A 24,507-nucleotide genomic window follows, 5' to 3' on the forward strand; every position below is an offset into this window, starting at 1 on the left:
CATTCTTGGACTTCCATGGTTGAAGAAACACTCACCCTATCTGGATTGGAACTCTGGCCAAGTGTTAACTTGGGGGACGCAATGCCATCAGACTTCTCTCCCTAAGGTATCTCCACTTCTCCGTGTACCTGTGGCTGAGGTCACTACCTCTCCAATGCTCCCTCTGCATTATCTGGCCTTCCAGGGTGTTTTTTGCAAAAAAGCTGCTGACAGTTTGCCTCCTCATCAACCCTACAACTGTGCGATTGACCTCCAACCCGAGACTTCACCACTTCAAGGTCGAGTCTACCCTCTCTTCATCCCTGAGACTCAAGCCATGTCCAAATACATCCAAGAAAATCTGCAGAAAGAATTTATACGTAAATCCAATTCTCCCGCTGGGGCTGGTTTCTTCTTTGTGAAGAAAAAGGATGGTACACTCTGGCCCTGCATTGATTATAGAGGTCTCCATGCCATCACCATTAAGAATCTGTACCCGTTACCCTTGATTTCTGAACTTTTTGACAGACTACGAGATGCTCAGATTTTCACCAAGTTAGATCTCCGTGGAGCATACAATTTGAATAGGATTCGAGAGAGAGATGAATGCAAAACCGCTTTTAACACCAGAGACGGGTACTATGAATATCTCGTAATGCCCTTTGACTCCTGTAATACCCCAGCTGTCTTCCAGAACTTTGTTAATGACATTTTTCTGATCTCCTATACGTGTGTGTCATTGTGTATCTGGATGACATACTTCTCTTCTCTCGATTTGAACACTCATCGCCAGCATGTTTGTACGGTGCTTCTATGTCTTCGGTACCACCGCTTGTATGCAAAGTTGGAGAAGTGCCTCTTCGAGCAAACCCAAATTCCTTTCCTAGGCTACATATTCACAGATAAAGGGCTGCATATGGAACCTGCCAAACTTCAGGCCATCTCCAACTGGCCTCAGCCTTCTGGTCTAAAGGCTACGCAGCGGTTCTTGGGGTTCACCAATTTCTATCGCCAGTTCATCCCTGATTACTCCTCTCTGGTGGTGCCCATTACCTCTTCGACCCGGAAGGGCGCTAATGCCAGAACCTGGCCTCCTGAAGCTGTCGAGGCTTTCGCAAGCTCAAGACGACCTTTGTGTCTGCATCTATTCTCAAACGTCCTGACATTCTTCAGCCTTTCTTCTTGGAAGTAGATGCTTCGTCCTTGGGAGTGGGCGCCGTCCTTCTCCAAATGCATGACAGTAAGCTCTGCCCCTGTGCCTTCTTCTCTAAGAAGTTTTCTGATGCAGAAAAAAATTACACTGTCGGGGATCAGGAGCTTCTGGCTATCAAGCTGGCACTGCAAGAATGGCAACATCTACTGGAGGGGGTCTCCTCATCGTATTCTGGTCTATACCTATCATAAGAACCTCCAGTATCTACAATCCACTCGACGTTTGAATCCCAGGCAAGCACGATGGGCTCTCTTCTTTGCCAGGTTCAATTTTGACATCACCTTCCAGCCAGGCTCCAAGAATGCTCATGCTGATGCTTTGTCCAGATCATTTGACGCTGCTGACTCAGAGTGCCATATTGAACCTGAACCTATTATTCCTACCAATTGTTTCCTGGCCTCCACTCATCTTCAGTCTCCACGTATCCCTCCCGGTAAGACCATTGTGGTGCCCTCCCTTCGCCCCAAACTTCTCAAATGGGCACATGACTCTAAACTCTCTGAACATCCTGGTGTGCTACGCACCTGTGCCTTCCTGCAGCATTTCTACTGGTGGCCCTCACTCCGGAAGGATGTTGAAGACTATGTCCAGGCTTGCTCCATTTGTGTGCAGTCTAAGTCATCTACGTCAGCTCCAGCAGGTCTCCTTTTACCTCTACCTTTTCCAGATGTACCTTGGCGCTGCATCTCTATGGATTTTATCTCTGAACTACCCCCCTCAGCGGGCTTCACCGTTATCTGGGTGGTGGTGGACAGGTTTTCTAAAATGTGTCACTTAACTTCACTTCCAGGACTACACTCTGCTGTCACTTTGGCTTCCATCTTCATTAGGGAAATCTTTAATCTCCATGGTATGCCCTCACACATTGTCTCTGATAGAGGGGTTCAGTTTACGGCCCGCTTATGGAGAGCCCTGGCCACATCATTTGGAATCAAGTTGGACTTCTCAGCTTTTCATCCGCAGTCAAATGGACAAACGGAAAGGGTTAACCAGAATATGGAACGGTATCTTCGTGCCTTCATTTCTGCCATCAGGATGATTGGGTAGACCTTTTTCCTTGGGCAGAATTTGCCCTCAATAACCACGCTAATGCCAGCACTGGTGAGTCTCCCATTTTCACGGTATTTGGCCGCCATCCTTCAGCACCATTTCCTGTTCCGATCTCTGCTGAGGTGCCGGCGGCCGCAGAGATGCAACGATCTTTAAATTCTATCTGGGCAGATGTTTCCAAGAATTTACATCTGGTAGCTTCCAGGTACAAACTAGCGGCAGATCGTCATCGCCGTGTAAGCCCCACAATTCTCCCTGGTGATAAGGTTTGGCTCTCTACCAAGAATATCCGTCTCCGAGTACCTTCTATGAAATTTGCTCCCTGTTTCTTTGGTCCCTTTACAATTCTTTGTCAGGTTAACCCTTTTGCTTTTAAGCTCTGTCTCCTGTCACATCTAAAAATCCCCAATGTTTTCCATGTTTCTCTCCTTAGACCATACATCATCAATAGGTTTTCTCATCCTATTCGTCATCCTTCTCCAACAGCCAGTACTTCGGATCAGTATGAAATCAAGCAAATCTTGGATTCTAAATCCTCCAGGGGGAGACTCTTGTATCTAGTTGACTGGAAGGGATATGGTCCTGAGGAGAGATGTTGGATTCCTTCTAATGATGTTTCTGCCCCTTGTTTGGTGAAACATTTTCATCAGAAGTTTCCTCTCAAGCAGAGAGGGGGTACTGTCACAAGTTAGGCTGTAGTTTTGTTTGTATATTCCTACCTCCTTGCTGCAGTGCTTCAATCTTGCTTCTTTTCACATGTGGTATTTGGCTTCTCTGTTCACCTATGGGTGTCGCCTGCTCCACTGTGGGTTATATCCTTTTCCTGTCTATTACTTCCTGGGTCACCTCCCTGTTTGCTTCCCTATATATACACATGCTCAGTGCACTGCTCCTTGCTTGAGCAACTTCACTGTTCTCTGAGCTCCCATCTGTATACCCCTAGGCTACTGTATCTGATTCACTGTATACCGACCCCGGCTTTGTTTTCCCATCTGTGTTTGCTTGCTGCCTGTCCTGACCTTGGCTTATCTCATGGATATCCTTTTGTCTGCTGTTTACTCTGCACACGCCAACGGTCTCCGCATTTTCAGCTGGGCCTACCTGGGGGACGCAACCTGGTTCCAGCCTGCTGCAAGTCCATCCCCACTATCAGAGGCCCTGGTAAAGAAACATAGAAACATAGAATGTGTCGGCAGATAAGAACCATTTGGCCCATCTAGTCTGCCCAATATATCTGAATCCTATGAATAGTCCCTGGCCCTATCTTATATGAAGGATAGCCTTATGCCTATCCCATGCATGCTTAAACTCCTTCACTGTATTTGCAGCTACCACTTCTGCAGGAAGGTTATTCCATGCATCCACTACTCTCTCAGTAAAGTAATACTTCCTCATATTACTTTTAAACCTTTGCCCCTCTAATTTAAAACTGTGTCCTCTTGTGGTAGTTTTTCTTCTTTTAAATATGCTCTCCTCCTTTACCGAGTTGATTCCCTTTATGTATTTAAAAGTTTCTATCATATCCCCTCTGTCTCTTCTTTCTTCCAAGCTATACATGTTAAAGTCCTTTAACCTTTCCTTGTAAGTTTTTTCCTGCAATCCATGTAGGAAAGTCTAAGCAGTGTGGAGTCTAAGCAGGCTGGGGCTTAGACTCCACACCCTGGGGAATCTTGAGCTGGGGATCTACAAGGGCTCACTACCACAGACCTGCTCACAGACCTGTTTATGCAGGAAACAATTTTGTAATTAGCTAACCACTTGAAGACCGGAATGTTAAGCCCATTCCTATCCAGACCATTTCAAAGATTTCAGAACTGTGATACTTTGACTAGCAATTACCCAGTTTCATTTTATATATTTATTTTTAAACCGATTAAGTTTTTATTTTGTTGGTACTTATTCACCATTGTTTAGTTTTTATTTTTTACTATATAAAAGAACAACAGCTGGAAATTTTGGGGGGGAAACTGTTTAGACAATATTCTGACATTGAAGTAAGTTTTTTTCCTTTACACAGCTCAGCTGACATCCACTTAGTGGAAGTCTGTTCTATTCTCTCTCTGGCTCTGTTTACATCATGAAAGAGATCAACTGTGGGTAATGGATTGTGTATATGGGATTGTATGGTTGTGTTTTCTTTTTTTTTTTTCTTTTTTTTTTTATTGGTTGAGCTAGATGGACTTTTGTCTTTTTTCAACCTGACTAATTATGTAACTACATCAGGGCTGAACATTTTAGGTCCTGAGCTACTGGCCAGGCCATTAAGGGTTACTCGCCACCAGTTGCCCCGCCCCTAATTCTGCCCCTAAACACGCTTCATAAATTATCTCATAAAATGACACTGCTAAATGTTTTTGCATTAATGCAGAAGTTACAAAAATAAATATTAAAAACTTTATTAGTGCCCATCAGTGCAGCCTCATCAGTGCCCATCAGTGCAGCCTCATCAGTGCCCATCAGTGCAGCCTCATCAGTGCCCATCAATGCAGCCTATCAGTGCCCATCAGTGCTGCCTCATGAGTGCCCATCAGTGCAGCCTCACCAGTGCCCATCAGTGCAGCCTGATCAGTGCCCATGAATGCAGCCTCACCAGTGCCCATGAATGCAGCCTCACCAGTGCCCATGAATGCAGCCTCACCAGTGCCCTTCAATGCAACCTCACCTGTGCCCATCAATGCAGCCTCACCTGTGCCCATCAATGCAACCTCACCTGTGCCCATCAATGCCGCCTGATCAGTGCCCATCAATGCCCATCAATGCAGCCTCACCCATGCCCATTAAGCAGCCTCATCTGTGCCCATCAATGCAGCCTATAAGTGCCCCTCAGTGCTGCCTCATCAGTGCCCATCAGTGCAGCCTCATCAGTGCCCATGAATGCAGCCTCACCAGTGCCCATGAGTGCAGCCTCACCAGTTCCCATCAATGCAGCCTCACCAGTTCCCATCAATGCAGCCTCACCAGTGCCCTTCAGTGCAGCCTCACCTGTGTCCATCAATGCAGCCTCACCTGTGACCATCAATGCAACCTCAACTGTGCCCATCAATGCAGCCTTATCAGTGCCCATCAATGCCCATCAATGCAACCTCACCCATGCCCATCTGTGCAGCCTGATCAGTGCCCATCAATGCTGCTTCATCTGTGCCCATTAATGCAGCCTCACCTGTGCCCATTAAGCAGCCTCACCTGTGCACATCAATGTAACCTCACCTGTGCCTATCAATGCAGCCTCATCAGTGCCCATCAATTCCGCCCCATTTGTGTCCATCAATGCAGCCTCACCTGTGTCCATCAGTGCCCCCACTCCAGTGCCCACCTCACCTGTGCCCATCAATTAGGGACTGAATGATATTGTTTTTTGGTTACCGATACCGATATTTTTGCCATCACATATTGGTATCGGCCGATATGGGCCAATATTTTATACATTTAAAGTTTTGGAAAATAAAGACAATTTTTGACACAAATCTGGTACTGAACATGTTAATTTTTGTTTAATTCTTAATGGCTGGCTTGCTGGAACCCTGTGGTGGGTGGCTTGCTTGCTGGCACCCTGTGGTGGGTGGCTGGCTTGTTGGCTCCCTGTGGTGGATGGCTGGCTGGCACCCTGTGGTGGGTGGCTGGCTGTCTGGCACCCTGTGGTGGATAGCTGGCTGTCTGCAACCCTGTGGTGGGTGGCTGGTTGTCTGGCACCCTGTGGTGGGTGGCTGGCTATCTGGCAACCTGTGGTGGGTGGCTTACTGTCTGGCACCCTATGGTGGATGGCTGGCTGGCACCCTGTGGTGGGTGGCTGGCTGTCTGGCACCCTGTGGTGGGTGGGTGGCTGGCTGTCTGGCACCCTGTGGTGGGTGGCTGTCACCCTGTGGTGGGTGGCTTGCTGTCTGGCACCCTGTGGTGGGTGGCTGGCTGGCTGTCTTGCACCCTGTGGTGGATTGCTGGCACCCTGTGGTGGGTGGCTGGATGGCTGGCACCCTGTGGTGGGTGGGTTGCTGGCTGTCTGGCACCCTGTGGTGGGTAGCTGGCTTGCTGGCACCCTGTGGTGGGTGGGTGGCTGGCTGGCACCCTGTGGTGGGTGGCTGGCTGGCACCCTGTGGTGGCTGAGTGGCTTGCTGGCACCCTGTGATTGGTGGCTGGCTGGCTGGCACCCTGTGGTGGGTGGCTGGCTGGCTGGCACGCTGTGGTGGGTGGGTGGTTGGCTGGCACAGGGGCTGTGGATGGTTGGCTGGTACAGGGCCTGTGGGCGGCTGGCTGTCTGGTACAGGGCATGTGGGTGGCTGGCTTTCTGGCACCCTGTGATGGGTAGCTGGCTGTCTGGCACCCTGTGGTGGGTGGCTGTCTTACACAGGGGATGTGGGTGGCTGTCTGGCTGGTACAGTGCCTGTGGCTGGCTGGTACAGGGCCTGTGGGTGGCTGACTGGCTGGTACATGGCCTGTGTGTGGCTGGCTGGCTCGCTGGTACAGTGCCTGTGGCTGGCTGGTGCAGGGCCTGTGGGTGGCTGGCTGACACCGGGCTGCTGTGGGTGGGTGTATGGCTGTGATACACTCCTGCGAGACTAGTCCCGACTCCACACGAGGCTGTCCAGGTCGAGGGAGGCGGCCTAAGAAGGCAGAATGACGTCACGAAAATATCGGCCAGTCCCGGGGCCGATACCGATATATCGGGGAAAGTGCATATCGGCCCTCGATATATATCGGTCTTGCCGATAATCGGTCAATCCCTGCCATCAATACAGCCTGATCAGTGCCCATTAATGCAGCCTCACCTGTGTCCATAGATGCAGCCTAAAGTGTGCCCCTCAATGCAGCCTCACCAGTGCCCATCAATGCAACCTCACCTGTGCCTGTAAGTACAGCCTTACCTGTGCCCATCAATGCAGCCTGACCAGTCCAGGGGAAGAGAGCGGAGAGAAAGAGGAAAGCCGGCCGGATAATAACAGAGCGGGGATCGCCCCACTGTAACAGCTTTAATTTGAATTTCCGGGCGCTCGCTGTCACACACAGTCACACCTCTTGGATCGGCTACTATGTTAGACGTCACACGTCCCATCATTGGACTGGTATTCTGTCTATCAAAGGAGCCAGGCCAGGAGGCGGTGCTGTGTGTGATGGCGAGCGCCTGTCAATTCGAATTAAAGCTGTTACAGCAGGGCGATTCCCGCTCTGTGATTATCCGGCTGGCTTTCTTCTTCCTCTCTCTTCCCCTTAGTGATCGCTGGGAAAACAGCTCCCGAGGCAGCCCCACACTCGCCCTCAATTATTTTTCACTCGCAAAATGCAAGCAGGCGAGTAAAAAATTTGAGGGCTGAACTATGTAACTATGAAAGTTCAACTGAGTGCACACACTTTTCTGTGCGTTTCCATATGCCTTATTAAGGGCAGCCTTTTCATTTCAATGGACTACCCTTTGCAGGAGAAACGAAAAAAGATGCCTGCACCATTTGAAAAAATTCAGTGCACCAAAACGCATGGTACTACAGTACCACGTGTTTTTCTGTGCGCGAACACGTGTGTTTGCAAGATTTCACCACCAAGCATCTGTAAAAGAAAAATGTTTTTGTGCATTGCAGGAAAGCTCATGATTTTGTTCACATTCCCACAATGCAGCAAATGTGAATGAAGCCTTGTATGTTTCAAAGCATAGGTTGCACTCAGCAGAAGGTTTAATGTAAATGTCAGTTTCTGCATAGGGACTAGCATACAAATTCATGACTAGTAATGTCTTTCATTGCAAAATATATACTAAGCACATATCCATAGACCTCTGAAGACGTCTAGCCAATGACGAAACGCGTTAGATGGAACGCACGTCGTGACGTCACATGAGCTCGATGGAATGCAAACCGGAAGTGCCGCTCTCCACACCGTAGCTCGCACATGTGACGGCGTTTTATCCGATTTTTCTTGTTTCTACTCGTTTTTATTTTACATTGGGACCTTGTTATGGCTTATCTGGATTTTGTGCAATAAATACATTTGTTGAAAAAACGGTACTGCACTATCTGGACCTTCCCTTTCTTTTACACATCCCTAAGTGGAGGTGGATGACAGGAGGAGTGTTGTTGCAGGAAAAGGTACCTATCTGGAGGGAGCGCATACTGGCTCTGGGGGGTCACCAAAGCTCTTATGGTCTTAGTGTTGGCCCCCATCGCAACTCCCTTGATCTGTAGATAAAAACTATGATTATACCAAAAGTAGTTTTTATTGAGACAAAACTTAAGACTCCTCTGAATGAACCTGATCTGTTTTCTGGGTAACTGCGATTGCAATAACCCCCATTTTACCGCACTAAGTGCGTCGGAATGATCAATAATGGTGTATAATGATCCAACGTCCGCTGTAATCATTATGCATTCAGAGGAGCTTGGTAACGTTTTTAATATTTGAATAATATGTTTCGTGTCTTTAAGGAAAGATTTTGTTTTCTGAACTACTGGCTAGAGCTTTAGATGTACATGTACGTGTTGGGGAACACGTTAATAATATATGTAAAGGACTTACCACCCACAGTGTATCGAGACATTTTAAAAACTGCCATCACAAAAATCCTAGCACTTTAAAATTTTGGGGGATCGAGAAAGTTAGCTACCATTGGAGGGGTGGCAACTTTATTAGACAACTCAGCCGTCGTGAATCCTTTTGGATCTACGAGGCTAAAGTTTTAACACCCCTGGGTTTGAATGTTGACTTTGATCTTAATTGTTTTATTTCAGATAGATAAGTTTTTATGGTCATTTTTTACTCTATCAATTTTATACCTTTTAATTTACTTTTTATTTTAGACATTAATCAGGTTTTATGTATCTGTAGATATATTTGTAGTAATGTGCAAATGTTTTTATCTAATCTGTATGTAATGTATTGTATTTTGCATTGTTTTCTATGGAGTGAGCAGAATGCTGCCATCTGGTGTCTGATGTCAGGTACAGCCGTCAGGTCCGTTTGATCATATCATAAATAATCAGTAAATGATTAATAATTGCCCTTTAGGATTAAACACCTAAGACAATACCACATAAGTATTTGCTAAACATAAGGAATTTAATTTGTCTTATAAAGATCGTGCTGGCTGTGGGAGATATTGCAATGTCCCCATGGAGATCTATACAGTAAACAACACGATCGGGGCCCGCCCATCTGCTTCCTGTCCAGAGAGACGTTTGATCTCCGTGGCGACGGTGAAACGCCGGACATGACGCAATAGGTACCGCCCAAGGACAGTATAAAGAGCCGGACCATTGACCTATCAGCATCCCCGCTGAAGAAGTCTACGCCCACATGACGTAACGCGTACGGGGGATTGGTCACACGGTCCGAAGGCTGTCTAACAACCCGGAAATCGGGCACCATCCAGCACGCTGCAGGCTCTGCATTACATGCTCGTTTTTGTGCAATATAATGTAAGTGAAATACTTTTATTTGAGCAATAAATCGTTTAAACCGCAACAGAGAGCACTAGATCTGTTCTTTTTTTCCTTATGTCTGAGCACGATCTGGGAAGCTGTATCCTCTGCCATAATCGATTTCTAGGCGGTTTTATGCTGGAGGCTGTGGTCCTGTTTTCCATTTGATTATCATTGGCTGAATATCGTGGTGATTGTTCATGCTGTTTGACCCTCTGGGGTCGAGTTGTGGAGGTGAGAGGCAGATAGTGCCAGGTGATGGGAATTTTATGAGCACAGAAGTCACACTTGCTGCTATTGTTTTCACCGGATCACCAGTGGACTGTGTCTCTTTTATCATCTTATCATCTTTTACATCACCATATGAACTTTCTCCTTTATTCATCATAATGCCATTTTTATTAATTGTTTGGTTTTAATTTATTTATTACCAATTGAGTTTATTTATATATGGACTGCGCTACACTATTTTATACTATAATCTTATTTAAGTACATTTATATATTTTTTTTTTATATACCACCTGCATCAGACCACAGGGTTTATACGCACTTTACATTTTCTTAATATTGTAACTATATAAATTAAGCAAGCGCTATAGGTAATCCTATATAAAGATTACTTCACATTTGAACATATCCTGTAGATTGTGATCTACCAGTAGATCGCAGCCAGGTGACTGGTAGATCCTGGTCTGGGCTTGCTGACCTGCCATTCCAGAGCCTCAAACAGAGTGCAATGCAGAGGGTCTACTTGTAAAGTTGGAGCTGTAGCAGGGTGTAAGAGCCGCATAAGCTGATGCCTCCTCCATAGTGCTGGGTCCTGTCCCATGCAGAGTGATACCAACTGCACTCCACCTCTTATCCCGGCTAGTGGTCTCCAGAGTGGTGCCAGCAGCAGAGATCTTCAGGTCAGTGTGAAGCAATACACTGGTCTTTATAGTATAGGGCTGCTTTTACACTAATGTGCTGCAGTGTACCCACATCGCAGGCGCAGTGCAGTGAACCTTCAGCTTTCCTGTGAGTTAGCCACACTTTGCCATAGACTTCAATTATATCCTGCGGGTTTGGTGCACTTTCTGAATGCAGGAGTTTTGGTGCGCTTTCTGAAAGTGCACCATTCCTGCAGGATATAATAGAAGTCTTTGGCAAAGAGCAGGTAATTCAGAAAAGTCACAAATGCTCTGTGATGCACCCGCAGTGCAGGTAAACCACAGCACATCAGTGTTAAAGCAGCCTTATAGGGGGCTCAGAACAGTAAGGGTTTATTTACATTTGCAGTTTGGAGGGTGGTAAAACCCCATAGTTAAGACGTGCTTTTACCACCCCAATTATACCCTCTTTAGCTGAAGTGGACCGGGATGTACATGTACACATGTCGCAGCCACAGCAGGAGTTATATGCCCTGTCATGGTTGGTGGGTGTAGCACCTGTCAAACATGACCCAATCAAGTGAATGAGTCAACTCTGCAAGTGCCCTGCAACCTTGTACATTACAGCAAACAAGAGGTTAAAGCAGGCTGTGTTACGTTGCTTTACCACTACCTGCTTTAACCCCTTGGACCCCACAGAAGCATGCAGTTGCAGGGCACTTGCAGAGTGGCTTCATTTACTTGAATGGGTCGTGAATGGAAGGAGGTAGTACCCACTAAAAGCAACATGGGGTTTAATTCCTGCTGCGGCATGTGTACAGCCTTGAAAGAGAATGTGAAAGAAAATAGGGTGCGCTAACCATACAATTATGCCGCAGCACTGAAATGGGGAAAATAAATGTGAAAAAAGGTATAGTGCGCTCAACACAATCATAAATACTAAACATATGACATCTGGGATGACCCAAATATTATGGTGATCTTCATACAGTGTGAAAAACCATATGGGAAAATTCTTTATGCAAAAACATAACATTTATAACAATCGTGAAAAAAAATATATATTTCTCCAATTGATCCAGATAATCTCAATAAGCCAAAGATCAAGCTTTCATCAATAGTGGATCTTCAATCTTGCTAATCTTAGACCGATATGTGAGGGTGAAATAGAAGAAATAGCCTCTTACCAGATAACACTAAACAGTGAGCCTTATTGGTGAATAGGCACTTTCCACACGTGAACAAATTAAATCAAGTGAGGTGACACCTCGGTGGTAGTGCATACTTCTTACCAGAAGTATGTAGAGGGTAGGCATAAACCACTGTTGTTTATACGGATGCACCAGATAGAAGGTATCCAATGGTGGCTTCAATGCGTGGGCTGAATGTTTCTCCACTCCACCATATCCAACTCACCGATGTGGCTGGCGATACTGTACTTTAATGTAGCTCCCCCATAACAAAAGATATAAATTGCCAATAGTGCATTATCCTTTTAAAAAAACAGTTGCATGGCAAATGGAAGGAACTGGGCATAAACAATGGTTCCAAGTGTACCGAACGTGACCACCAGCAGTGCGAAACACGTGGTGTGGTGTGACGGCGTGGCTACTCTCACTGACGCGTTTCTCCTTATCAGGCTTCATCTGGAACCGGAGTACAGCATAAAGAATTTTCACATATGGTTTTTCACATTGTATGAAGATCACCATAATATTTGGGTCATCCCAGATGTCATATGTTTAATATTTATGATTGTGTTGAGCGCACTATACCTTTTTTCACATGTGTACACCTTTGGCTGCTGCCTGAGAAACTAAAGGGGGTAAGGATTGGGGGCGGTTTACTGAACCGAAGGGTTTTACCACCCACAACTTTACATGTGAATGAGCCCTAAGGGTGCCACTGTGGAATGCAACTAAGGGCTCATTCACAAGTACTGCTGTTCCCCTGCAATCCTAGTGTGTTTGAAAGGTGATGAGGAGGCGATTTGTTGCCTCCTCCCCACCTGATTTAAACCCATAATTGCTGTGCAATGCATGCGATTGCAACACGTTAGTATGTCATGTAGACGTTTAAAATGGGTGTGAGGAGGCGACACTAGGCAACACAGTGCATGGTGATCTTTTACTTCTCCCATGTTGTTCAGGTAGATCTCCTCCTCTTTAAGGTTGCCTACCCCTGTCTCAAAGTTATATTAAAGCTTCTTTTTTTCTAATAAAATAATAAAGATATCATACTTACCTGCTCTGTGCAATGGCTTTGCACAGAGCAGCCCTGATCCTCCTCTGCTTTGGTAAACCCACCAGCGCTCCTGGCTCCTCCTCTTTGGCAAGTGTCCCCCTAGGAAGCCACTTTCTATGAGGCACTCATGCAGGCTCATTGACATAGACAGGACGGCTCAGCCCTGCTCCCTGCTTCTTCATCACAGGATTTGATTTGACAGTAGCAGGTGCCAATGACTTATTTTGCCATCCATCTGCCCAATGAGAAGGGACAGAGGCGGGAGAGCCTCTGCTCTCATGCAAAGCACTGGATCGGGCATGAGCTCAGGTAAGCAAATGGATTCCGTTACACAGAATGTTTTTTTATCTTAATGCATAGAATGCATTACCACTTGACCCCTGAAAGATTTACCCCCCCCCCCCCCCACCTTCATGATCAGGCCATTTTTTGCCATATGGCATTGCGTTCCTTTAACCGACAAATGTGCGGTTGTGCAACACTGTACCTGAACAAAATGTATGTCCTTTTTTTTCCCACAAATAGAACTTTCTTTTGGTGGTATTTGATCAGCTCTGTTTTTTTATATTTTGCTCTATGAACAAAAAAAGACCGAAAATTTAACAAAAAATTATTTCTCTTACGTCCTCTGACAGTTGCCGCCCACTCATACAGTCTTCACCAATGGGTATTGACCTCTTATCCATAGGAGCAAGCTAGGCATAAGACTTGTTAAAAACAAAGTAATTTACATAGACACACCTATGGGGGCTGTCAGACTCGTCCAATACCCCCCTGCTATCAGCCATCCCAACTCAGTTTGTCTTCTGCCTAGTTAGGAGTGAGATAGGCTCTCCCTGTGCTGGGGCTACAGTCTCAGCCTTCTTCTATTTTCTTATGATTTTATTTCTGCAAATTCGTTTTTTTCTTTGCATTACTAGCTGTTTATTTTTCAGCGTTTAGTTAGTCACTTCTTCAAGATGATGACGGCGTTGCGGAGCTGGGAGTCGCACTGGTCGTCCTGGTATCTCAGGACAGAGGGCCTTATGGAATCCCAGCCCGCCTTTGAGCGTTTAGCAGGCTATGCGTACGCCCTGGCCTCGCAAACGACCCATCCTCGCCTTGACGTGTCACCCACGGTTCCGTGCGTTGCTAGCGTCCTGCGTTTTTATCTGACGGCACCCCCGCCATCTGGGGTGGGAGGTTTCCCGTCGATGTGAGGCACCCACGCCATCGGGTACGGTAAGTAAATTCTGTGTGGGGCCTCTGTCTGGGGCTGGCAGTCCTGTGTGTCTGTGGTATCCCCTAATGTCTGTGCGTTTTTGGGGTTCCCTTTCTCCTGGTCCCTGCGGGGGCTCTAACTCAGCTAGTTCGCTATGTGGTGTGGGGGTCCCTCTCCTATGTGACACTTTATGGTGTGTGTGGAGGTGCAGACACGTGCCCATTACTTTCTATAGGCAACCATGTTTCATGTTTTCTTAGTCTGAAGTCCTAGTTCAGCCTCCTGCGGTGACATCACTTCCTTTTTCTGTACAGAGAAGATCGGCAGGTGTGTGGTAACACTTGTGGGGTCTGCCTTTGCTGTTTTTTTGTGGGAATACCTCTGGCTGTCAGCTTATTCCTGTTTGGGGGTCTGCTTGCAGAATCTTTCATAGCGGTGTACTGCGGGGGATCGCGGTGCGCTTAAAGGGCCAGTACCTTGAAAAACAAAAAGTTTTTTATTATGGAGTCCCAGAACAGCAAATTTCCCCCAGCTTTGGTGGATGATTCAGGTTCCTCTGAATCTTCTACTCTGCCTGCTCTGACTGCGGCACTTGCGACTTTAGCGTCCAAGGTGGATCTTTTGATGACTGAACGGGATACTAGAAAGAGGCCTAGGATCTCTCTTTCTTCTGATTCTGAATCTGACATGGTTGCCGTAGATAGTGTGCCCCTTGAGTGGTCTCGCTGTTCTCAGTCTGAGGGGGAGGCGGAGGATGCGGGGGTGGATGATTCCCCCCCTGGGATGGCCGAGGACCTTGCAGCTATGGATGCGCTGATCATTGCCGTTAAGGAAACACTACATTTAGAGGATGAGCCCAATCCTCCAGGAAAACAGTCCTCTTTTGGTACCCACAGATCCCGTAAGGCGGCGCAGGTTTTTCCTTGCCCCCTTCCACGAAACTGTGAATGAACAATGGCGCAACTTGAAGCGCACTTTTGTGGTGCCAATGAAGTTTCAACTCCTCTTCCCCTTTCGCGCTGGTCTGTGATTCGCGCTGGTCTGTGGCTCCTAAAGTGGATCAAACTGTGGCCAGATTGAACAGGGCCACTCTGGTACCCACCGAGGATTCTCCGGTGTTTAGGGATCCTACGGATAGGAGGCTGGAATCTCTTGCCCGACATTCCTACATGGTGGCGGGTTCCATGCTGAAACCTATTTTCGCCTCTGTCATGGTGGCTCAAGCCGTGGCGGATTGGACCAAGGTGCTCAGACGCACCCTCGTGGCTGATTCTCCCCCCCCTACAAGCCTTTGAGATGGTGGACCAGATTTATCAAGGGGTCATGTATCTGTGTGATGCGGCCTTGAATGAGGCCCCATTAGCTGTGCGCTTATCTAGTGTCGCAGTACTTAATCGCCGCTTGATTTGGTTGAAAAGCTGGTTGGCTGACCAGACTTCCAGGAAGATGGTGTCTGACATCCCTTATGCGGGGTCTCGTCTTTTTGGAGAATCCCTGGATGAATTGGTTAAAGGTGTCACTGGGGGCAAGAGCACTCTGTTGCCCCAGAATCCTAGGGTAAGTTCTTCCGCGGTAAGCGGGGCCCCTCCTTTAAACCAAATCAGGGGTCCTTTCGTGCCTTCAAGGCGCAGGACAAGGGGAAACCTTTCAAGGGCCAGGGTGACCAGAGAAAGCCCTGGGCGGGCAAGCAAAAAGCCACCCAGGCTGGTACGGCGGCCCAGTCCGCCACTGCCTAAAGGGGTGCCCTCACCCATTTTCAGGGGTGGGGGGGACGTATGCACGGTTTCCTCCAACCTTGGCTGCTCCGGATTATGGACAGGTGGGTTCAGGAAATCATTCGATCAGGTTACAAGATCGAATTCCTTTCGCGACCAGCGGACAGGTTCTTTCCCTCAAATCTTCATTTGACCCCAGATTGGCTGCAAGATCTTCATCTGGCGGTTCAGGATCTACTCGCCCAGGGGGTAAACGTCCCGGTGCCACATCGGGACAGATTTCGGGGGTTTTACTCAACTCTGTTCACTGTGCCCAGAAAGGGGGGTAAGGTGCGTCCGATTCTGAACCGCTTTGTGCGCATTCAAAAATTCCGCATGGAATCGCTCCGCTCGGTGGTGGCCTCCCTGAGTCCGGGAGATTTCCTGGCTTCTATCAACCCAAAGGATGCGTGCACATCCCCATATTCGAGGGTCATCAGAGGTACCTCCGATTCGCTATCGCGGAGGAACACTATCAGTTCGTGGCGTTGCCTTTCGGTCTCGCTTCAGCTCCAAGGGTGTTTACCAAAGTGTTGGCTCCTGTTCTGGGCCTGTTGCGGGCACAGGGCATTGCTGTCTTGGGATATCTGGACGATCTCCTGTTAAGATCGAGTGCCAGTCAGAACCTGCTGCGCGATCTGTCCACTACGGTTCAGACGCTCCAGGAGTTCGGATGGACCATCAACGTTCGGAAGTCGACTTTGTCTCCTTCGGTTCGTCTCCCATATTTGGGAATGGTCTTGGACTCCGCCCAAGCGAAGGTGTTTCTGCCGGAGAACAAGCTCCGGACCCTGCAGAGCGAGGTCAGGTCCCTCAGGGAAAGCGAATCCTCGTCACTCAGGACCTGTATGCGGTCCCTAGGATTGATGGTGTCAGCCTTCGAGGCGATACCTTTTGCACAGTTTCACACGCGGTCTCTCCAGGCGGAGAAACTGGCCAGATGGGACAGGCTCCCTCAGTCCTTGAACCTGAGGGTGTCTCTGAGTCGCCAAACCAGATTGGATCTGCTGCTGTGGCTCCAGTCTCTGGCCGTAGCGGAGGGGAAATCCTTCCAGCCGTTGCTGTGGACTGTGATTACCACGGATGCCAGCCTTATCGGGCTGGGGTGGCATTCTGGGCGACCTGTCTGCCCTGGGCACTTGGTCGGTGGAGGAATCCTCCCTACCGATAAACATCTTGGAATTGCGAGCGATCAGGCTGTGCCTGCGCCATTGGTCGGATCGTCCAAAATTAAAAAAACATAAAGTATTTTGTTGAACCGCCTTTTGCTTTTTTTTACAGCCTTTAGTCAGTTGGGATTTGTCTCTACTCACCCTGCACATCTAGACTTTGCAATACTTGCCCACTCTTCTTTGCAGAACTGCTCAAGTTCAGGTAAATTTGATGGTGACTGTTTGTAGACTGCAGTCTTAAAGTCATTCCACAGATTTTTGATGGGGTTTAAGTCTTTGCTCTGCTAGGCCATGCAAGGACATTAACCTTTTTCTCCTTCAACCACTGTGTGGTCATTTTTGCTGTGTGGGTCATTGTCATATTGGTAAGTAAACCTTCTTCCCATCGACGACTTTCTGCCAGAGGGCAGCAGATTTTCTTTAAGAATTTGACTGTATTGTGCCCCATTCATTTTTTCCTTCTATCCTGACAAGTGCTCCAGTCCCTGCTGCAAAGAAACACCTCCATAATAGGATATTACCACCTCCACGCTTTACTGTAGGAATGGTGTTATTTGGATGGTGAGCTGTATTGGATTTTCACCAGCCATGTCATTTGGTGTTAAGGCCAAATAATTACATTTTAGTCTCATCTGAGCAGAACACATTTTTCCATGTGGCCTCAGGATCTTCAAGGTGTGTTTTGGCAAAGCTCAGTCTTAACTGCATGTGGCTTTTCTTTAACTCTTTAACGAGTTCTTTAACTCGGAAGATTTTGCTGCTTAATGACCAGGCCCTATTTTGTGATTCGGCACTGCGTGACTTTAACGGACAATTGCGCGGTCGTGCGATGCTGTACCCAAACAAAATTGATGTCCTTTTTTTCCCACAAATAGAGCTTTCTTTTAGTGGTATATGATCACCTCTGCGATTTTTTACTTTTTGCGCTATAAACAAAAAAAGAGCGACAATTTTGAAAAAAAAAAAAAAAACAATATTTTTCACATTCTGCTATATAACATCCCCCCCCCCCCAAAAAAAAATGTAAAAATCAAAGTTAGTTAACATTTTAGGCCAATTTTCTGCTACATATTTATGGTAAAAAAAATTGCAATAAGCGTATTTTGATCGGTTTGCGCAAATGTTATTGCGTTTACTAACTACGGGAAAGATTTATGTCATTTTTATTGTTTTTTTTTTTTTTTTCACTAGTAATGGCGGCAATCTGCGATTTTTAGCGGGACTGCGACATTGCAGCGGACAGATCGGACCCCTAACTGACATTTTTGACACTTTTGGGGGTACCAGTGACATTACTACAGTAATTAGTGCTAAAAATATGCACTGTTACTGTAATAATGACACTGGCAGGGAAGGGGTCAACCCTGTGGGTGATCAAGAGGTTAAATGTAAGCCTAGGGGAGTGATTATCACTGTGGGGGGATTGGGCTTGTGAGATGACCATAGAGACATGCGATCCTATATAGCAGGATCGCATGGTCTCTGTGATCATCTCAGGGAGAAGGACAAACGGCTGTGTTTACATCAGAGATCGCGAGTGGCCAGCAGCCATCGGAGCGGCCTGACACTCGTGCCAGCTTCCCCGCTGATGAGCGGGGGTGGGAGCACGCCGCTGGCGGTGCGCGCTCGCCCCCTAGCTCCTCCCAGGCGAGCGCCCTACATGTACGGGACTTTGCCTGGGTGAGCAAGCCTGATGCAGTACATCTGCGGCGGCTGGATGTAAAGTGGTTAATTTTTTTTTTTTTTTTTTTTAATGCAACCCTCCCATACAAGCCCCATTTGTGGAGAATTTGTGATATTGTTGTCACATGCACACAATGACCACTCTTCGTCGTAAATTCCTGCACCTGCTTCAGAGTTGCTGTAGTCCTCTTGGTAGCCTCTCTGACCAGTTTTCTTCTGGCTCTTTCATCCACTTTGGAGTAACGTCCTGATCCAGGGAAGGTCTGTGTTGTACCAAATACCTTCCACTTCTTAAAAATAGATTTCACTGTGCTTCTAGGCATTGATAAAGCCTTTGACATTTTTTTTTGTATCCATCTCCTGACTTGTGCCTGTCCACAACTTTATCCCAGAGATCTTTTGCCTTGCCACCCATAGTTGATTGTTTGCTTCAGTTGCACTACCGGGCACTGAAATGCTTCAGGAAATCTCTTTTCATGCTGATCTAATCAAAATGACCACAGCTGATCACAGCTGAGGGTCAAATGGCTTTGTGTACCATTGAGAAGGTGATTAGCTACACCTGATTGAGTTTACAAGTCATTTTACGGAGAGGGATGATCCTTTTTCCAACTCGGTGATTCTGTTTTTAAATTATTTTTACTTCTTTCTGACATGTTGGTGTTATACGTTTCACGTGGATGCTATAAGTTGCACAGTAAACACAGCTGGATAAAACAAAAACTGTGTCTGCCATCATTTCAGGCTGCAAAGCAACAAAATGTGATTATTTTAGAGGGTGATGATTCTTTTCTATACCCACTGTATAGTGTCAGAGGAGGTTGCAATAAAAGAAGGGATATTTCCTTAAAGTTTTCTGCATCAAAAAGAGATGTATTGGATCCAAAGATTGGATATTTTGAAGCCAAGAATACAGACTGATTCATTTTTTACCAGTTTCCTTGAAATGCCTTGTTTACCAATAAAAGCACCTTGAACAAGGAAAGAGATGATAATGCTGTCAGATTTTTGTGGCTGTCTGTGTCCCTGTCATAGAGGTTTTTCTCACATTCTTTGTGGTAATAGGGACATAGAAGCAGTAGTCTGACAAAGGCTGCAACCCTTCCCTAAAATGTTAGAAAAAAGTTCCGGCTCTGGCTTTAGAGCATTGGTCTCCAAACTGTGGCTCATGGGCTGAATATGGCCTTTTGCTTGCCTGTATGTGGCCCTTGGGGCACTGTTCCTCACACTGATATAAGGCACTATTCACTATTCTAACACTAATGATAGGCCCCATTTCTTCCACTGACACCCATGATGGGGCACTAGTCCACTCCACTGAAATCAATGATAGGGTGCTATTATTCCCCAACCAACACCAATGATAGGGCACAATTATCCCACACCAACGATGGGGCACTACTATCCCCCTCCAGCACCAACAATGGGGCACTATTATTCCCCATCAACACCAATGATGGGGCACTATTACCCCCCACCAACACAAATGATGGGGCACTGATCCCCCCACGGACACCAATGATGGGGCACTGATCCCCCCACCGACACCAATGATGGGGCATTGATCCCCCCACCGACACCAATGATGGGGCACTGATCCTCCCACCAAAACCAACAATGGGGCACTGATCCTCCCACCAACACCAATGATGGGGCACTGATCCTCCCATTAACACCAACGATGGAGCACTGATCCTCCCACCAACACCAATGATGGGGCACTAATCCTCCCACCAACACCAGTGATGGGGCACTGAATCTCCCACTGATACCAATGATGGGGCACTGATCCTACAACTAATACCAATGATTGGGCACTATTCCTCCCACTAATACCAACGATGGGGCACTTTTTCTCCTCCTACTGAGCAGGCGCTATATAGTAAATTTATTTACTCCAATTGACCACCAAGCCTGAGACATTATCTACACTCACTGACCCTGGGGCATTTTCTGCTCCAACTGGCCACAGTCTGTACCGCCTAAGTCTGAATTACAGTAATTTGGTCATTTATTTAGAAAGTTTGGAGATCCTGGCTTTAGAATAAGGGGTGCGTGTTTCTGTGTGTATGTAAAGTATATGTAATATGTAATGTATATGAGAAAATAACATATTTATCACACTGTTGTTTACCTTTCCCACTATATAGCTGAATGCAGCGGTGGAGAGATTTGTGTACTCCTGTGCTGGTTACTGTGTTGCTACTTATGTACTTGGAATTGGGGACAGACATAATGATAATATAATGGTAACTGAAACAGGTAAGATGCTCCATGTGATCAATTATTATGTTATTTTTTTGTGTGAATGTCTCCGGCGCAACAAATAAAATTACAAATATTCTGGTCTGCTGCAGCTAAAAGGGACTTCAAGTATTGGAGTATAAAATGGAAAAAAGAAGAAAATGTGATTAGCTGCGCTAACCGATAAGGGTGCAAACATATAGTGTTTATACAATTAAACAATATATCCCCATTATTAACTCAGATCATGCTCATATATGAATACCCCAAAAAAAAAAAAAACTGTTATTTCAAATATCCAAGTGTCCATTAATTCCAACTCATACCAAAATAATATCTTTTTCTCATGCAGTGCTTCACCTGATGTGCATATCCACCACCAGCTGTATTGCACACTCACCAGCAGATAGTATCAAGTAAAGCCTTTATATAAACGTTTCTGTGGGTCCTTATGGTCTTTCCTGTGGCTCGATTTCCGTAATAGTCCCTCTCATGCGTTGATAGAATTAAGAATGGCCATCATTACGCAACTCCCTTTAATCAGTTTATTGTTGTAACTTTAAAATATAAATACACTCACATGGGTTGGTGCATGTAGACCAGCACTTAGTCTCACCAGCAGTCTCTATGGCCATGCACTTGCTGCACCATGTATTCGACCTGGCGTGCGTTCCAAGCCTCACTCTCGTTACGCACGCTCACTAGCATCACCGCGTTTTGCAGTCATACATGCGTCATCAGGAAGCTTCAAGGCGTTTCTCAGTCATGCATGCATCATCAGGAAGCTTCCTGATGATGCATGTATGACTGTGAAACTCATTGAGGCTAGTGAGCGTGGGTGACGTATTTCCGCTTCCGATTGCGGTAACAAGAGCGAGGCTTAGAACTCATGCCGGCTCCAATACACGGTGCCAAGAGTGCACGGACATAGAGAGCGCTGATGAGACTTAGTGCGGGTCTACAGGCACCAACCCATGTGAGTGTATTTTTATATTAAAATTACAACAATAAACTGATTTAAGGGAGTTGCGCAATGATGGCCATTCTTTGTTCTATCAATGCATAAGAGGGACTTATTCCCTGAGGAAGTCACGTGACTCCGTGACGTAACGCGTAGGAACCCGGAACCTGGAAGTGACGTGCGGTACGGGACAGAGCTCCCACGGCGTTGTTTGCACACTGGAAACCGCTTTTCTATATGTAAGTCTGCTATATTACTTTATAATAAAAGTTTTAAATACTACACTATGATGGCCCCATCATTCCTATGAGCCCTAAGGAGGAGATACACAGCTAAGGAGATCCCACCACAAAGGAGGCATTTAAAGATCCCCACAGACAGCACGAGATCGGGAAGGAACACAGGATCCCCTTGGAAAGGTCTGCTGCCACCAGATACTACACTGGAACAAAGGAGGATAAGGAACCATCAGCTACCCAGATATAAAATACAGGCGTATTATACTTCAAGTTGAGGTGAGAATTTAGCACACCTAGAAGTGTAATCATGGCACAAGGTGGAGGAAAACAAGCCATATCACCGTTTTTTTTTTTTAATCATATTGGTTTTTTATACTCTTTCATATCAAGCTATTTGGTGCAGCCTTGTTTTTCTGAGAACTGTTTTAATGCACCGGTTTGGACTGGATACTTAATGTTAAGTGTATTTGCTTATTTGCACACACTTGGTACATTGTTTTATATTGCTGAAGTTTTATATATTTTTATATTTGTATTTTCATTGGATGCACAGAGCACTTTTTTAAGAAGCACCTAGAAGAAGCACCATTTCACCTTTTAATTTTATTAGAATTAATCATTCACATAAGCACTTTATAAATTATATGTATAAGAATCAAAGATATATTCTAAAAGGTTTTGGAACATTAGGAATAGGAAAACAGTACACCCTATTTTTACATATTTATTAATTTTGAGTTGGATATTACACAACAGCACTTTAACACATTGTAACACCCAGAAGCGCACTACAACCCCCTTAAATTATTGGCATTTACAACTGTTTTATAGTACCAGTTCTTGTGGTGCAGCATCAGGGTGACTGCTAGAATCCACGATAGCGCAGGAACCATATCATACATAAATGCATAAGAGGGACTATTGCAGAAATCAAAGCCACGGGAAAGACCATAAGGACCCACAGGGGCGTTTATATAAAGGCTTTACATGATACTATCTGCTAGTGAGTGTGCAATACAGCTGGTGGTGGATATGCACAACATTGGGTGAAGCACTGCATGAGAAAAATATGTTAATTTGACATGAGTTAGAGTTAATGGACACTTAGATATTTGAAATAACTGTTGTTTTTTGTTTTGTCTTTCACATATGAGCATGATCTGAGTTAATATTGGGCATTTATTGTTTCATCGTATAAACATTATATGTTTGCACCTTTATAGGTTAGCTCAGCTAATCATGTTATTTTATCACTTGTTTCTTGATTTCTTTTGCCATCATATTTTTTGTGATTTGTTTTTCACAACTGCAGATTAGCACAGTCAATTGAAGTAAACAATAAATATGGTTTGTATTTGTAAATGAACATGTACTGAACGGGTCTTATTTTTGTCTTTCAACACAAAATTGCTTTAAATATTTAATCTCCACTAAAATATTTAACGACTCATAATGGCTCAGTGACATGGGAAATGAACACGGATTAGGCTTAAACCGGGAACGTTCTTTTGCAGCTTTTCCCTAAACATCGGTGCTCAAATTATTGTTCCAAAAAGGGCCATGCTTTTCACATCATTCACAAAATACCGGCATGTGCTGTTCACATTAGCTTTTCACCCTCTGTGTTGTCCCTGAAATCCCAAACTCCTGTTTGACCATCATAGTGCCTTACTTTTTTGGCTAGCTAAACCTAAAGGGGTTATAAAGTCGGAAGGTTTTTTTAATCTAATGCATTTTATGCATTAAGATAAAAAGCCTTCTTTGTGCAGCAGCCCCCCTAATACTTACCTGTACTCCCTGTCTATCTAGAGATGTCCACGAGTGCTTCAGCCATCCGGGACTCTCTCTCCTGATTGGCTGAGACACAGCAGCCATTGGCTCCCACTGCTGTTAATCAAACTCAGTTAGCCAATCAGGAGAGAAAGGGAGCGGCGTCGCATTACAGCTCCTTGTCTGATTGGATACACGGAGCTGCAGCTCGGGTTCAGGTGTCCCCATAGCAAGCTGCTTGCTGCGGTGGCACTCAACAGGAGGGAGGGGCCAGGAGCTCCACACAGGGACCCGAGAAGATGAAGGATCAGGGCTGCCCTGTGCAAAACCACTGTAGAGAGGAGGTAAGTATAATATGTTTGTTATTTTAATAGAGGGGGAAAAAAAAAAAAAAAAACGAGACTTTAAAATCACTATAGGCAGTGGCGTGTTTTCCTGATCAGCACTAAAGTTACCCATGTTCTGCCCCATTAGCAGAAATGTAGGTTGTGTTTAGGCTTGCTTTTCCTATGCCCTGTCCATTTCTGTGCCCGGTAAAAAATAGTTGGCAGCATCAGAAATCAAGTTATACAAAAACTGCAATTGATCTTTTTATTATTTTTGCTGACCTTTTTAGCGTTCTTGTTTTTATCTACATTAGCAAGAATGCACGTCTAGATCCTACATATTTATGGCCAGTTTGTTACATTTTGCTACACACTAGACGAAAAATCATTTAAAAATCTGTCA

General features: G+C 45.8%; 1 protein-coding gene across 2 annotated transcripts in view; it reads left to right on the forward strand.

Moving 5' to 3' along the window:
* Positions 1-24,507, forward strand: part of PIK3CG (phosphatidylinositol-4,5-bisphosphate 3-kinase catalytic subunit gamma) — a 139,746-nt gene that overhangs the window by 109,153 nt on the left and 6,086 nt on the right. For both annotated transcript variants that reach the window (XM_082254381.1, XM_082254382.1), the window contains exon 9: positions 20,715-20,826. In XM_082254381.1, the coding sequence (XP_082110507.1) occupies positions 20,715-20,826 (112 nt within the window). The remainder of the gene's footprint in view (positions 1-20,714; positions 20,827-24,507) is intronic.

This window comes from Pelophylax lessonae, assembly GCF_965119305.1.
Source record: "Pelophylax lessonae genome assembly, chromosome: 4".
NCBI classification, from domain to species: domain Eukaryota; kingdom Metazoa; phylum Chordata; class Amphibia; order Anura; family Ranidae; genus Pelophylax; species Pelophylax lessonae.